General features: G+C 31.0%; 3 protein-coding genes across 6 annotated transcripts; 1 reads left to right on the top strand and 2 right to left on the bottom strand.

Moving 5' to 3' along the window:
- The first annotated feature begins 2,518 nt into the window (after nucleotides 1-2,518).
- On the top strand, nucleotides 2,519-5,681 carry LOC111287482 (vestitone reductase-like). Of its 3 annotated transcripts, none has more exons than XM_089759261.1 (5): nucleotides 2,519-2,755; nucleotides 3,422-3,877; nucleotides 4,604-4,799; nucleotides 4,904-5,044; nucleotides 5,348-5,681. In XM_089759261.1, coding segments are annotated over exons 1-5 (915 nt in total). In that variant the 5' UTR covers nucleotides 2,519-2,634; the 3' UTR covers nucleotides 5,349-5,681. The 3 variants fall into 3 exon arrangements, with proteins under 3 accessions (XP_089615387.1, XP_089615385.1, XP_089615386.1); XM_089759259.1 differs by having other exon boundaries at nucleotides 3,350-3,877; XM_089759260.1 differs by lacking the exon at nucleotides 5,348-5,681 and having other exon boundaries at nucleotides 3,350-3,877; nucleotides 4,904-5,045.
- A 906-nt stretch (nucleotides 5,682-6,587) lies between these two features.
- LOC111288113 (AT-hook motif nuclear-localized protein 1-like) lies at nucleotides 6,588-10,654 on the bottom strand. Of its 2 annotated transcripts, none has more exons than XM_089759258.1 (6): nucleotides 10,476-10,654; nucleotides 9,678-10,032; nucleotides 8,575-8,642; nucleotides 8,012-8,143; nucleotides 7,456-7,617; nucleotides 6,588-7,023 (listed from the first exon to the last, which is right to left on the bottom strand). In XM_089759258.1, the coding sequence occupies exons 2-6, from the start codon at nucleotides 9,859-9,861 to the stop codon at nucleotides 6,988-6,990; spliced, it is 582 nt and encodes a 193-aa protein (XP_089615384.1). In that variant the 5' UTR covers nucleotides 9,862-10,032; nucleotides 10,476-10,654; the 3' UTR covers nucleotides 6,588-6,987. The 2 variants fall into 2 exon arrangements, with proteins under 2 accessions (XP_089615384.1, XP_089615383.1); XM_089759257.1 differs by having other exon boundaries at nucleotides 7,004-7,143; nucleotides 10,476-10,613.
- A 2,327-nt stretch (nucleotides 10,655-12,981) lies between these two features.
- LOC111287649 (pentatricopeptide repeat-containing protein At1g01970-like) lies at nucleotides 12,982-15,681 on the bottom strand. Its single transcript, XM_022878320.2, has 2 exons — nucleotides 15,110-15,681; nucleotides 12,982-13,894 (listed from the first exon to the last, which is right to left on the bottom strand). Exons 1-2 carry the CDS (start codon nucleotides 15,551-15,553, stop codon nucleotides 13,109-13,111), a joined length of 1,230 nt encoding a protein of 409 aa, XP_022734055.2. The 5' UTR covers nucleotides 15,554-15,681; the 3' UTR covers nucleotides 12,982-13,108.
- Between the last annotated feature and the right edge of the window lie 434 nt (nucleotides 15,682-16,115).

Genomic DNA, 16,115 nt, shown 5'->3' with positions numbered 1-16,115 from the left:
TTCCTCATTAAACTTATATTCCTGCTTGAGCATCCGAGGCAAAAAGGAAGGTATAATCATTCCACTGACCCAATTACTCTTCAAAAGATTGTTGAAATTCTTTGGGCTAACTATCCAGCATTCACACTTGTGAGTAAAAGCTTTTTTCATTTTTTTTCTTGGAATTTTCTCAATTATAAACACATGTTATCTTAGGCTCCATTTGGGAGTCCGATTGCATTGCTCCCGTCATACCGGTGAACGCGTTTTGTCTGGACCAAATGGAACCTTGGTTTGGGACAAAAAGAAAATTTTTACAGCCTTTTTAATTCTTTGCAGTTCCCTAGCAGAAATTGAGGGTACTAAATTGCCTGGTTTGTCATCAAAGAAACCATTGGATTTGGGTTTCAAATTTAACTATGGGGTTGAGGATATGTTGCAAGCAAAAAGGGTTTCTCTAGTAAGCATAATCATCTCTCTCTAGCTTGGTTTCACACCACGGTACAAAATCTATAGGAACATATTAACTGATTGTTTCGATTTGGTACACTGTGGATTCCAAGGGTTTGGGCGATGATGATGTTAGAAATATTTTCAAAATATGATAGTAATATAATTAAGTATTATGTCTTTAATTATGATTAAGTATTATGACTTGAAGCCTGTTCTTATGTCCTTTAAAAGTTTCATCTTAAGTTCAATCAAGACTTGAAATGGAAGATTACAGCCGAAGACATAAGTGGAAGATCATCATCAACAACATGTTCGTGATATTGCAAGTCTTGGAACCAACGGATGATGCAGTACTTCATGTGAAGATTTTAGGATTTTAGCGAGGTTCATGAAGCTCATTATTGTTTTGGTATGATAACAGGAAAGTTCATGTATTTTCTGCTGTATTTCATGTTTGGATGCTTGTGTTTTCATCGAGCATGGACTTCATTGTTTGTTTTGCAGCTAATTGCATGCAGCCAAGTTTCTTTGCTTAACCTTCAATTAAAAAGTTTCTTACCCAACGAGAAATAAAAGAAGGCCATGACCATGATCAATTACTTTTTTTTTATTTAGTAACAAGGAGTTTTTATGCTCGGCTCAACACATCTTTTTTTGGGTTGATGCAAATATGTTTATTTATGTAAGATCTAACGAATTCATAGAAATTATCTTTCCACAGCTTTTTAATGGATTCAGATCTAAGCAACAAAAAATGAAACACTCTCTTTATCACTTAAGCCAACCATCTATTAGTAGTCAACAAAGATGAGAAAAAAATTAAAAAAATCAAAAATTGATTCGAAATCGTAATATTCAATTCAATTCGATCAATTTTTTATTCGATTTGAATCAATGTAAGATATTTTATATATATATATAATTCGAATCAGATGTAAAAAATTGAAAAAAAAAAACAAATCGAATTATATATTTTTATTAATTTTTATATATTTTTTACATTTTTATAAAATAAAAATAATTATTTTATATATAAATCTATTTAAATATATTAAAATTTTTATTAAAATAATATATAAAAATAAAAAAATAAAATTTAAAAATTGATGAACCGAACCGAAAGACTTCAGTTCGAATCAAATCGATTTAAAAAAAATCAATTTAGATTTGAATTAAATTTAAAAATTTTATAATATTATACATTATTCTAAAAAATCAAATTAAAACCGGAATCTAGTGATCAATTGCTTTCTTTCAACTAACACTACCAACCAAAGAAGTCATGAATATGCCCCATAATTATTTTAACGTGCTTTTAGTTTATCATATACTCATTCCAATAATGTGAAGAATTCTGCTCGTGTGCTTGAGGATTATTAGTGATTTATATGCTCATTCCAACTAACACTACCAACTAATACTTTTTTTTTTTTTAGTATTTACTTATAACAAATTAAAACTGTTGATCAATTTTATCAATAAAAAATGCTCAGAAAAAATTGAGTTAAATATAAAAATGATTTTTGTATTATATAATTTTATAAGTTTGATATTTAAGAAAATAAAATTTTCATTTTAGTATCTAAACTTTTATTCCATTAAATACTTTGATATTCTAATTTAATATTATTAGACAACTTCCTTACGTGACATTAAAACACAATAAAATCATGATACTTTGTATAAATGTCCCAATATCATAGTATCATTTATTTTTTATGTCAACATTTAAATGAAAAAAATAAAAAATCTTTAAAATATCTGTTTTTAATTCAAAATTTAAAAAATAAAAAAAAATTTATTGACATGATGATTATTAAATATTTATAATATAAGACATGATTTTATTATATATTCATACCATATCAATCACTTAATTGATAATGATAATATAAAATATCAACATACTTAATGAAATAAAAAATATCAAAGCAAAAATTTTATTTATTTAGTTATGATAAAAAAAAACGTATAATACAGAATTATTTTACATAATAACTCAAAAAAATTCTCCAAACGTCAGCGGTACTAGTAAAACACATTCATTAGACAATTGAAAAGGGAAAACGAAGTTTTAACCAATACCAACCAAAGAATTGCACATGGAAAATGAAGGGCGCCACCAAACACAAAGAAAAATCATGATGGGGTTGCAAATCTTGTGAGAGAGCAGTGTGAAATTACAAGAGAGAGACAACGGGGATGGAAGGAGACAAAGGAACTGTGTGTGTGACAGGAGGCACAGGGTTTATAGGTTCATGGCTGATCAAGAGGCTTCTAGAAGAGGGTTACTCTGTCAATACCACTGTCAGACCTGATCCAGGTAAGAGGGTAGACGGAACAAATAAACATGATTTATCCGGGATTAATTCAGCTTTCCTGCTGAATCCCATGCTCGTTTTCATTCCTTTTGCTGGTTTTTGAAAACTAAAGGGTGGTGTTGGTCGTATAAAGGTCTAATGGAGTCAGAATTGAATTAATACACTGTTAGGTTCTAGTTCGGCTCGAGTTGAAAATCCAAGTCTTAATTCAAAACTTGATTTGAGTTCAATTGATTTTTATTTTTCACACACAAACTCGGCTCATAATTTAATAGATTTATTGGCTTGTAATTTAAGAGATTTGTTTGACTTGATTTGATAAATTTAATTAGATTTTATAAAATTATAAATATTAACATTAAATATTATATTATTTATTTATATATATTAAAAAATAAAAGTTTGATTAAACTAGGTATACACTTGTGAACATCTCAAGTTGGGTGTTAAATTACTTCAACTCGGCTTAGATTTGTTATTTGAGTAGCATAAATTCGAATTTTTTTTTAATTGAATCCAAATAATTTACGAATGGCTCAAATCTATATTAGTAAAACATTTATTGTTGATTTTTTTAATCTGTGACGTATGACCAGAAAACAAAAGAGACATTAGTTTCCTCACCAATCTGCCAGGGGCAGCCGAAAAGCTGAAAATTTACACTGCAGATCTCAATGACCCTGACAGCTTCGATGCAGCCATTGAAGGATGCAAAGGAGTCCTCCATGTTGCCACCCCTGTCGATTTCGAGTACAAAGAACCTGAAGAAGCAGTAATCAGAAGGGCAATCAGTGGAACACTAGGCATCTTGAAGGCATGCTTAAAATCAAAGACTGTGAAGAGAGTTGTCTATACTTCTAGTGCATCAGCCGTTCAGTTCAACAACGAGGATGAGGAGATGAGGGATGAGAGTTATTGGACAGACGTGGGATTTGTTAGAGAAACATCAAGTCCACACATGCATACTTACATGATTTCCAAGACTTTGACAGAAAGGGCTGCTCTTGAATTTGCAGCAGAACATGGATTGGATTTGGTGACAGTGATTCCTACACTTGTTGTTGGTCCTTTCATCTGCCCCAAGTTCCCTGGCTCAGTGCGCTCAACATTGGCTCTGGTCTTGGGTAAAAAGCTAGTTATCTTTCTTCCCATCTTAATTTGATGCATGCAAAATTGTTTTCTTCTGTTGGTTAGGTTTTTAATTATGAAATGTGACAAGTTTTATTACTATGTTTCATTCTAAATCCAAAAAGTTTTTTTATAAAAGATATTGTAATTTGAGATAAAAAAATTTATATTACAAATATCGAGATTTAATTTCAAGATAAATCTATCTTTAAAAATTAGCTATTTATTAACACATCCAAAGATTAGAAAAACAAAAAAATTTGAAGAAAAATTTATGTTGACACCCTCTCCAATAGAATTAGTAAATCCTTCAACAGTTATATATATATATATATATATATATATATAGTAATGGGACGGGTTTTATTACTCTGTTTCATTCAAAATCCAACGAATTTTTCACAAAAGAGATTGTAATCTGAAATTTAAAAAAAAAAAAATTGCAGTGTTGGAATTTGAACTTGGGGCACATCAATATTCAAGAACAGGGTGTCTATAGACATATCCAAAGATTAGAAAAACAAGAAAATTTGTCCTGACACCCTATCTGATAAAATTGGTAAATCCGTCAACAGTTATATATATTATAACTAGACACTTTTGCAAAAAAAAATCCTAAATCCGTTATTGTTCAAACTTCTAACCTACTAAATACCATGACTGTATGAACTAATTAAATTAAATCTTGGATTCAGCAAGTGTTTCTGTTTGATTGTGCACAGGGAACGAGCATGAATATAGCCTTCTTCTAAATATATCAATGGTGCATGTTGATGATGTTGCAAGGGCACATATTTTCCTGCTTGAGTATCCTGAAGCAAAAGGGAGATACAATTGTTCTTACGACACTATAAGCATTCTAAAGATGGCTGAAATTCTTTCTTCCAAGTATCCAGAGTTCCCAATTCCAACAGCAGAGTGAGTGAAGTGATTTTCCTCTGCATTTTTCTCAATAATTCAAACTTACAATAGAACAATCTTGGACTAAAAGCAGATTTTTCTCCAACTTATTTTCTTCGCAGTTTCTTGGCTGAAATCAAAGGTACAAAAGTCCCTGGTTTGTCATCAAAGAAACTATTGGATGCAGGTTTCAAATTTAAATATGGGGTTGAGGAAATGCTTGATGAAGCTATCGAGTGCTGCAAAGAAAGAAACTATCTTTAGTAAGTCTTATCTACCACCTCCATATTATATTATTTTGACATAATAATGAAAATCTCTATTTTTTTAATAGAGTGTTAGTGATCAAAGTTTAAATCCTGATAATCTAAAATATAAAAAAAAAATTCTAAACTTAGCTCGATTGGATCATGCAATTACCTTTAAAAGGTGATATCCAACAGATTTGAAGTTTGAATTTTTAGGCTGCAATCTCTTATATATTAAAAAAAAAGTATAAAAAAATGAAAAAAAAAATCTCTAGAATACTGTTAACTAATTGGTTCAAATCATGCTGGAAAATGCAGGAAGGGCCGGAAAATATTGTGGAATCAGTTCCTATGAATCTTTCAGGGTTCAGATGAGGCTGACGAAGTTTGTGATAATGTACATCAAATTATAAGCTTGAAGTTTGTGATAATGTCCATCAAATTATAAGCTTGAAAACCAAAAAATCCATGTATGTTCTGCTGTTCTTTTTTGTGTTTCCAAACTTGTTATGGTGAAGTTTCATTTATATTAATCTGCCAAACGTTGTAGAACAAATGCTTCTTAAGATAAATTTTAATGGGGCTGCTGGATGCTCAGAATCCATGCCAGTTTGTATTGAGTAAAAATAAGAAGGGCTGGCAAGCTTTTATATCTGGTCAAATCCAGTCGAGTCGGATTAGAAAAGTTCTCAATTCTCAACCAACGGCAACAGCGCCATTTGTGGACCTAGAAATTGATTCCCGATAATCTTTGAATTAATAGTAGAATTTAGAATAAAACAAAGCAAAAAACAGAGATTTGAGATGAGAAAAGTCTTAAGATGTCAATGGATAGGATACCATTTTTAAATATTTTTTATTTTCATTTTCGATTTTTATACATATTATTTTCATATTTATATTCAATAAATATTTTAAATTCATCTTTATCTTTTTCTCCGATGATATTTAATGAATACAATTAATTCTTGTACCATAACATTTTTATTTTTTTTTTATTTTAGTTTTTTTTTTAATTTTTTATATATATTTATTTTTGTACTTATATTCAATGAGTATTTTAAATTCATCTTCATCTTCATCTCAACTGATATTTAATAAGCATAATTAATATCCGTACTGTAACATTTTTTTTAAAAAATAAAAAATAAAATTTTATTTTTTTATCTTACATATTTATGTAATATTTTATAAATATTTTATAAATATTTTATAAATAAAAATATATTAATTCTAATTAATCTAAAATAAATTTATATTATTAAATAAAAAAATTATTTACTAAATATATATATAATTATATATAAGATACGGAAACATATATGGATAAGAAAAAATTAGGGACGATTGCTATATTATCCGTTCTCATATCCATACTCAACAAAATTTAAACTTATATTGATCTAAGTCTTCATGCTCAAAATTTAATATCTATCTACATCTTCATATTTGTATAAAAAATCGAATTTCTATTAAATTTAGATAAGATTAACATCTATAAAAAAAAGAGACATGGCCAATCTATTTGGATGGTGGATCAAATACTAACTCTTAAATCTTTTCAGTAATAAACTAGATTTCATTGGATTTTAACCAAGTCAGTCATTGAAGGATATCAACAAAACCAGATTAATAAAGCTCACTACTCCATAATTGGGAGATTTTCAAATCTGGGAAAAGTTGTCTTTGCCTGAGACATCAAAACCTAGCTGGATCTCAGGAATGCTAATCCCACATTAATATTCAAGAACACATAAACTCCACTCTTTGTAGAAAAAAACATCAGGGATTGATCTAGTCAGCCTCTGAGATGAATGGTTGTGATTTATCAAACTAACCTGCAAGTAAAGAAATGTTGATATCAGTTGCTAAATTTCTTGGCTCCTGCATGGTGGTCCAATTTTCTCTTCGGAATGTAGCGGTAGCAAAGTTCGGTTTCCGGCCATTCGAGTTTTGGTTCAAAAGTCCATCGATTCCATCTTCTTTTTCTGCATCTGAAACATGTGCAGCAACGATATTCAGGTTTGGTGCAACGGTAGCTAGTACAGACTCATTTTTCGGCTTCTTGGATTTTTGTTCATGCTGGTTGCCCCGTAAAAAACTCGCTACAACAACTTGATAATTGAACAAAAAAATTAACCAATGTGCTCCAGACCAAGATTGATTAATGAAAAGACTCTTATCTTTTTAAATTGTTCGAGAAACCACATAGTGCCAGGAAATGTTAGAATGGCTAAAGATCGATTATAGTTTTCTATGATTTTGACACGAGTCTCATGCATGTTTGTTGGCTGATGCCAATTCTTGTTCTTTTAGACAAGGATTACTATGTTTGAACAGATGCTCAACGTATTGCTCAGACTACTGGTAGAATCACTCGCGACAAGAGAGGCCCCCACAGGAAAATTTAACACTAAAACGCTTACCTGTACAGGACTGGCAGCTACCAGAAGCCCAGCAACTCCTCCCCCTACAACACTGCCATCAGGACTTGCCAAAGAGACACTCATCCCATCAGATTGACTTCTTGTTCCTTGCATTTCTGTAGGCATGAAGGATCCGGACAAGGAAAGTATCTCAAAACAACCCTACAAGAAAATAGAAAAGTTGAGGGTATCATGGATTAGAAAATCAAAAAAGCATAGATGTTGATATATGAAAAAACAAATAATATTTTTCTATGTTTCTTCCTCTCTTGTATATGAGCCATTGGTTACTAAGACTAATCCTACGAACTTTAGTCGATGCATGGTAACATATCCGTCATCATAATTGGAAGTTATGACCCCTCCTGTCCCTTAAAACATCATGCAACAAACCTTGATTCACATCCCAGAATCAAATACATCATAGATACACTACAGTTTTTGAAAGAATAACAATCTTTGCATACAGCAGGGAGAAACTTACATACAAAACTATAAATATTATTGGAAACTCCAAATATTTTGGAATGTCGTGGTAAGTTCTAATTTGTCTAACCTTGTACATCAGAGTACCCCCTGAAGAATCGGGCTGACAAAGTGTAACATTTGAAATTACTCCATCAGCAGATAAGATGCAAATAGCTCTTGGTCCTTGTTGAGAAAAGGATATCACCGTCATCGTTACATCCTTAAACACCAAAGAAAATCCACGATTACGTAAGGAAAAATGTAGATTTACCTATAAAGAAACCCTCTTGAATATGGAATAAAGAAAAGAATAGGTAAAAGTGCCACCCTAAATTTATCTTTAACATGAATCTCATAGTTTAAGAAGCGAAACTACGATAACAAACACCGTAGAGAACTGCAAATTCTCCCCAAAAACAATACAAAGTTTCATGGTTTGACAGTGGTCATGTGTCAAGGACTAAGGTTTAAAAATATGAACAAGGAAAAGATCCAACACAATTTGAAAGAAACTAACAGCCACAAAAAGAATGGACCCAGAATGTCTACATAAGTCTTCGAGTTTTGACAATGATAGAAATGAATCACAAGAATGTTTCCATCAAAAGTAACAAAGCCATTCTTCTATCTCTTTCCCGTATCAAAGCGTACCTCACCGGCATTGACAGTGATGACATGTGGCGTAAAATTTGTTCCTACAGACGTAGCAGCCCACTCACCTACAAAACAGTTAAGGAACATCGGTAAATATGGAATTTTGCTCTTTAAGTAAAAAAATTATGTACTAATATGCACTTTAGCCATGTTTGTGAAACCAGAAACATAGGTCTACACATCGCTGAGATTTGGCATGAATTCAACGAAGGATTTCAACTTGGAACCAGCAACATAGCCGTTTAATACTTCAGGAAACCAGATTCCATAAGGTCAAGAACAGAAACATATTTTCTGTCTGCTTAATCCTTGGTAACAAAAAGGAATTACCGCTCAAGCAATCTTGCTCCTCTAACAAGTTTAATTCTGTTTCTATGTATCATTGCGAGCATCTTGAATAATCCTCGATGAAAAGGCCACAAGAAGAATATTCCTCAACCTCTCAAGTCACTAGTCACACCAACCACACAAAAACGCCACTTTTTCATTCACAAAACCGGCATTATACTTCCAAATCTGAAGAACAGCATCTCCGACAAGGGTCCCGCAAAAAGGTTCAACAAGTACTATTAAGGAGTGACTTCATTTATGGAATCTTTCAAAGAGGCACTCAGCGATTTCTGAATCAATCAGAGTGACCGGTTTCGAAACCCTGGTGCAGGACTAATTGCACTTAGTTTGAACCATACTCCAAGAAATAGAAGCAAGAAACAAAACAGAAACCAGAAACGTTACTATCCACTACCGAATCTGAACAACAGCATCTCCAATAAGGTCACACAAAAAAGTTCAACAAGTATTATTAAGGAATGACTTCACATATGGAATCTTTCAAAGGGGCAATCAGCAATTTCCGAATCAATCAGGCGACCGGTTTCAAAACGCTGGTGCATGTCTAATTGGCAATTGCACTTAGCTTGAACCATACTCCAACAGAAACCAGAAACATTACTATCCCCTACCAAATCTATAACATGAAATTCACACCATCCTCATCGATTCTTCGTAGCGAACTTGAACTAAGACAACAACATGCTAAAATTTGAAGTAAAAAACAAACAAACATACAACTTTCTTCAAAAGGGCTTATTAGATATTACCTAAATTCTCCATTTCCATTCCCTTCTGATAACCACTGCCTTGCCCTCTTCCCCGCTTTCCTCCACCAGAGAACTCGCCTCCTCCAGGCGCGACAGATGAGGCAATAGGCATTGGCGACAATGCCATTGCCATTGTCTCATCTGGTCCATATTTCCTAGGCTTACCTCTCTTCTTCTTTTTCATACTACCAGTTAATCCTACACTTAACTGGAGAAGCCTCCACCGCCATTGAGCCGCCACCAATCTGTCTAGCGTTATCTGTCCTTGGCGCCATCTGATAAGCTGATGGAGCTTCTGCTCCTATCACTGTAACACCTGGATTTGCTTCCATGCATATAAGGCAAACAAAGCCACCTAGAAAACAGAAATCCATCAATCAAAAATCATAAAACAAACAATAAAAACAATATCCTCAGAGTAAACCCAACAAGAAAAAACTACTAAAACCAGTGCTCTCTTTCACTTGCAGCTCAAGCAGAGATTAGTCCAAATTTGAAATTCATTAAAAATTCAGAAAAATAATCCCCAGTGACAATTGTAATAGATTTAAAAATATTCAAAAATTAAAAAAAAAAAAGCTAAAACTTCTAAACAAAAAATCCTCAAAAAAAAATTTTAAGATGAAAGAAGAGATACAAGTGAAACTACTTGTACTCAAACTTCAGCTTTTTGTTTAGATCCTCAAATCAAACTGTAACTCAACCAAAAATGAAAACTTTAATTTTCATTTCAAAGAAAAAAAAATAGAAAATCATTAAAGCATGGATTTTTATACAAAAAAAATGTAGAGATCATACCTGTACCGTATAAGTACGGCACTGTTCCTCTCAGACTTGTTCACATTTTTCAAGCAAGGCACTTTCAAAAACTTATTCTTGTCAACCAATCAGATTTAAAAAAAAAAAAAAATCTAAAGTATAAAAAACACAAACACTGGGTTTCAGTTTCAGAAAACCATTGGCCTTCGTTTCATTTTCCTTGTCTGAACAGAGATTTTTTGCTTTAGAAAGGTGAAAAATTACAAAATATGAAAAATAAAAAAGAAATTAAAAATAAAATATTTTTTAATAAGGGTTAAAAATATTATTAATTATTAGGTAAATTGATAACCTCAATATATAAATTTTGGTTAAGAAGGAATTTCACGTCCGTGAGAGGGGAAATTGAACATGGAAATTGAATTAAAATGGAGTTAAAATAGTAATTTAGTAAAAATTGAGAAATAAGGGAGAAAAGCTAAAGTGAAAAAGTAAAAAGCTTTTCTAAAATATATGTATTCGTGTCTTCCATTTAAAGCAGCAAAGTTGGCAGTGAAATAATCCGATGATTAGTGTATTTATATTATATAAAATATTAAAATTTATATATTTATATTTTATTTTATTTTAAAATTATGTTATAATTTATATTAATTTTTTTATTTTATTAAATTTATATTTAATTATTATAAAAAATTTAAATTATATTATTTTTATATTTTTTATATCATATCATTATATTATATTTTAAATAATTATTAAATGACATGCTTTTTGTCTTTTTTTACAAATAAAATATGAACTTTTTACGCTTATTTTCTTCATTTCAATTACATTATTTTATATTCAATCGGATAATTTAAATATGATACAATAATATTATAAAAAATAAAATTAAAAAATGATATCATTTAAAATTTTAATAAAAATTAAACATAATTTTTTAAAAAAACTATGATCGGAACTTTTTTTTTTTCGCTTGTTTGTTATTTCATTTCTTTCTTTTTTCCATTGTGTTTTTATTTTATATTTTTTTTGTTTTTGGTTAATAGCATTTCCGATTTTTTTTTTCTTGATAATTCATAAACCATAAAGGGTTCTTTTGCCATTTATGGTATATCCTTCAACCGCTAGAGACCATACCAATGACAGCAGCTATGAATTGCTAAGAAAAAATTTTTGAAGTGTCTGCAAGAATATGAGTGGTTGGTGTTACGATTAGTAACCTTTATCTTAATTTATATATTCATAAAATATTAAAATTAATGAATTTATATTATATTTTATATAAAAATTATGTATAATAATTTTTGTTAATATAAATATATAAAATATATATTTTTTATTTTATTAAATTTATATATAATTATTATTATAATTTTAAATCCTATTATTTTTAGGCAGGCCCTTTATCAAAGATTATTTCAGATATAAGCTGTCCCCAACTTGGCTTGACAATAGTTTGGAAATTTTAGATTTGGTCTTGAGCACTTATTCCAAGGAGGCCTTTGTTAGGAGTTAGAAAAAAAATCGTGAAAATAAAAAGTTATTCGAAATTTTAATGTTTAATTTAATTTATTTTTTATTCTATTTGAATTAATTGAATATTAAATATATATATATATATTAAATTCATATCAAATTTTATATCAAAATATGAAAATTTGAATTAAATCAAATTATATATTATTATTAATTTTTACATATATTTTAATTTTTTATAAAATAAAAATATGTATTTTATATAAATTTATTTAAATATATTAAAATAACATATAAAAATAAATAAATAAAATTAAAAAATTCGAATCAAAGTTCATCTAATTTGAACCTTTATCATTTATAGTCTTCTATTTTGACGAGTGCTTGATAGAATTGATGAAATTTTTAATACATTAAAAAATGATTAAAAGTAAAAACAAAATCAGGGAGAAATAAGTTCACTTAATTATTTTAAATAATATATCATGACATGATATAAAAATAATATAAAATATAAAAATAATTTAAAATTTTAATAAAAATTTCAAATCATAATTTTAATTTTACCATTATTGTTGTACTCAATTTTATTATTATTGAATATATCAGTAAACTGTTATACTCAATCTTACCATTATTGTTACGTTTGCATTCACATAATTTTATCATTAATTTGAATCTTATCACTATAATACTTAATCTAACCGTTCTAATAATTAATCTTACTAACATAGCCTATTTTAATTTCACCAAAAACCAATTTCATTGTGATCCAAATGTATCATATATTACTTACTAGAACATTCTTGATAAGAATTATTTACATTGCTGCAAGGGAAATCAAATTTTTAACATAAAAATATTTGTATATCCCTGTCATATACATGTCATAATTCATACCGATATGAAAAATATAAAACATATTTTTTATTATTAATTAAACTCATATAATTTTTATTAAAATTTTAAGTCATATCATTTTCGTTTTTTTATCATTTTCACATCACGTTAAAATTTCGTATTTTAAATTATCGAATCTAAAACAAAAACATAGGTGTACTAGTACTACCAAAACAAATATATTGATATACAGAGGCTGCAGGAACATGACAAATTACCAAGTCAATCTAACCAGTTTTTACAACTTGGCCACAAGATGATGTCTGAAAAAGAAACTAAAGATCAATGTTTTAACACCAACTGCTATTGGTTTCTTTGGCTGCAAATTCTCTTAACACAAGTTCCACCTGTTCAACTACCCCAAGCTTTTTAAACCATTGAGCAAGGACACCTGAAGCTTCTTTCCCTATCACAATTCCATCTCTCTCCAAAGCCATTAGAAAATCCAAGGCCTCATTGAGCTTGTTCTGCTTTTCATAAGCAGTCAACAGCAGAGCTACACATTTATCAGTAGGCTCAACACCAGCTCTCCTCATGTTTTTGAATGCAATACGTGCCTTTTCACTTTGACCTGCCACTTGATAGGCATTTATCAGGAGCCCACAAAGCCTGGCATCAGGAGAAATACCGGCAAGCTGAATGGCATCAAACACTCTTTGTGCACCTTTGGCATCACCAAGCATGGAGTATGCTCTCAGTAGTGCCTTGTAAACCTCACTTCCAGCATAAATCTCCAGGGAATCCATTTCTCTAAGCAAAACCTCCCCTTGTTCAGGCATTCCAGCTCTGATGTAGGCCATAATCATCGAGCCATATGATCTTTTATCCAGTTGTTGGCCGAGCAGCTTAATCTCTTCAAAGGTTTCCTCAGCCAACTTAAGATTTCCAGCTTTGCTGTACATGTGAACCATGGTTGTTAGAGTCACCTGATCACAGATGAAACCTCTTCTCTTCATGGCAACAAGAATGTTTTCAGCTTTCTGCAGCCGGTTTTGCTTCCCGTAACCATGGATTATCTTAGTGTAATCGCGAATATTGGCTTCAAAAGATTCTTCAAGTAGGGCAAGCTCTGCCACCTAGACAAAGAACAATGAGACATGAATCAAGCATAGGCTGTACAAACATCATTTCCTTATTTCTGATTGTCATTTGCATGTCAGGATCTTTGAATTCAGAACCGAACAAAGTAACAAACTAGTAATGGAAAACAAGTAACTTTTACTTCACCTCATAAATATGCCACTGAGATTTGAATTGGGATATATAATCCCTAAGTAAGTTCACCTGCAGAAGCTCTATTACTATTATTATAGAGAGGTTAATGAACCTGTAAAAACCAATATTCGCAGACCAGTTCTGTATGCAATAGCTTATTCTAGTCCACAAATCATACAGGCATCTTAACATTACACTAGCATATGCTCTCGTAATGCCCCCCTCTTCATTCTTACCAATTCCGAATTGGGCAGAGCAACTAGCTAGACCAAAGGAACAATGAATGAGAGTTCAACTCAATTGGTTCATGCAATTATTTTTACGTGTTTGGAATTCAAATCATAGCATTTGTAACCCTTTCATTGCTTTAGCTTCCTTTTGACAAATAAAGAACAATCATTCTTGTTAGAGACATTTTATGGTCAAGAGGGCAAAATAGCCATTTTTTCTCAGAGTAAGAGTCATCAACTAGATGGGGACAATATCGTTATTTTGACTCGAGCTGGCATGTCAAACCAACCTGAAACCTCAGGTCCCATGTCAGCTTGGCCACCTCAACTTACCATGTCAAAACACAAGGTAATGCTGACTTATCACCTCTCAATTGGGCTATTGATTGCTAAATTAGGTCGGACCAGCAACGTCAGCCTAGCTCTAGCCCTAGCCCTAACCCTATCATTTGGAGCTCCGGCCACCCAAGCTCGACATTCTCATCATACAGGTATAAATAGCCACTCTCTCTCAGGTACTATTGATTTAATTTACTAGTTTTCAATTACCAAGTTTTCTCTCCTCTTTCTTTCCGAGCACTGACTTAAACGTGGAACGAGAACGCGGGAAAAACCTCTGACCTTTGCTATTAGCTGACTTTGATTTTAGATTCTTACCTTGTCAAGACAGCTCACTACAAACAATTCCATTTCAATTCCATTTCATAATTATGTTATGAATAGAGTTGGGACTGACAATTTCCATGGAAAGTACAGTTTCCTAACATTCTATTCCTATTACTACAACTAATTCACATCCTCAAAATACATATAGAAATCATTTGAAAAGTGAAATGTAAACTGTACCTGAAAATAAAACGGATGTTCCATCATCTTCAATTCTTTAAGAACCACAAGCCAGTCAGCTCTTCTGGGCTTCATGACCTTAACCCAAACAGCCAACAAATCCGACAAACACCCTTTTTCAGGACAAAAACAAATAATCTGCTTCATCAAAGCCTTACATCGCTTGGTCATCTTGAATGGAAGTTTGGTTATTGCTTGTTTCTGTTCTTCCGTGATGTTGGGACCAATATCAACCCACTTAAAACTTCTTCTTTCTTCGTTTGTTTCTGTGATGAAGGCCATTTCAGGCTGATTATTGGCTTTGCAACAACTGAATTTTGCTGCTTGTAACCTGAATAACAATGGGTTTCTGTTTCCCAATGATCGTGGGTGAGTTTGCTTGTCGGTAAATGGGCATATTGAGTAAGAACAAGAAGGTAAATTGCAGGCAGAAGTGACCATCATCACAACCAAAAAATGAAGAAAATCAAAGATCAAATATCTTAGAGGGCTTAAGCAATTGAGATGAAAGGATGCGATTACGGTTTTGAGAAATTCTTTGGTTTTCTTGAGTTCTTAGATTTCAGGGGCGGAACAGCACTTTGAATGAGATCAATGAGTAGGATAGGCTTTGGGCTAAAGCCCATAGTAAAGCACAAAGGCTCCATGAACATAAGTAGATGATAAGAAATGTAAATTGCCAGGCTTATATCTGGCATTGCTTTTAAGAATCGAGTTGATATACTTTTATACTTTCAGTTTGGTTCGACTTAAAATTTTATATCTCGAAATTTAAAACAAAATCAATTCAGTTTTGTTTTTAATATTCAAGTTTGATTTGTAATTTTAATTAAATCATTAGAGTTTGGTTCGATAAAATCATAAATAGTGATATTAAATATTAAATACTTATTATTTATTTATATATTAAATATATTAAAAAAATAAAAATATAATTAAATTTGATTACACTAACAAATTTTTTGAATCGAATATTAAATTATTTAAATTTTACTTAATTTGTTAT

The sequence above is a fragment of the Durio zibethinus genome, chromosome 4 (assembly GCF_047325235.1).
Source record: "Durio zibethinus cultivar Kanyao isolate XHJ-2024 chromosome 4, ASM4732523v1, whole genome shotgun sequence".
In the NCBI taxonomy this organism is placed as follows: Eukaryota; Viridiplantae; Streptophyta; class Magnoliopsida; order Malvales; family Malvaceae; genus Durio; species Durio zibethinus.
This window is presented reverse-complemented; position numbering and strand designations above follow the sequence as displayed.

Coding starts and splice junctions, on each gene's coding strand:
- LOC111287649 (XM_022878320.2), bottom strand. CDS start 15,553: ATGATGGTCACTTCTGCCTGCAATTTACCTTCTTGTTCTTACTCAATA. Junction 13,895..15,109: donor AACATCCGTTTTATTTTCAG/GTACAGTTTACA, acceptor TTCTTTGTCTAG/GTGGCAGAGCTTGCCCTACT.
- LOC111287482 (XM_089759259.1), top strand. CDS start 2,635: ATGGAAGGAGACAAAGGAACTGTGTGTGTGACAGGAGGCACAGGGTTT. Junction 3,878..4,603: donor AACATTGGCTCTGGTCTTGG/GTAAAAAGCTAG, acceptor GATTGTGCACAG/GGAACGAGCATGAATATAGC. Junction 4,800..4,903: donor TTCCCAATTCCAACAGCAGA/GTGAGTGAAGTG, acceptor TTTTCTTCGCAG/TTTCTTGGCTGAAATCAAAG.
- LOC111288113 (XM_089759258.1), bottom strand. CDS start 9,861: ATGAAAAAGAAGAAGAGAGGTAAGCCTAGGAAATATGGACCAGATGAG. Junction 8,643..9,677: donor AATGGAAATGGAGAATTTAG/GTAATATCTAAT, acceptor ACTGTTTTGTAG/GTGAGTGGGCTGCTACGTCT. Junction 8,144..8,574: donor TCACTGTCAATGCCGGTGAG/GTACGCTTTGAT, acceptor TTGGTGTTTAAG/GATGTAACGATGACGGTGAT.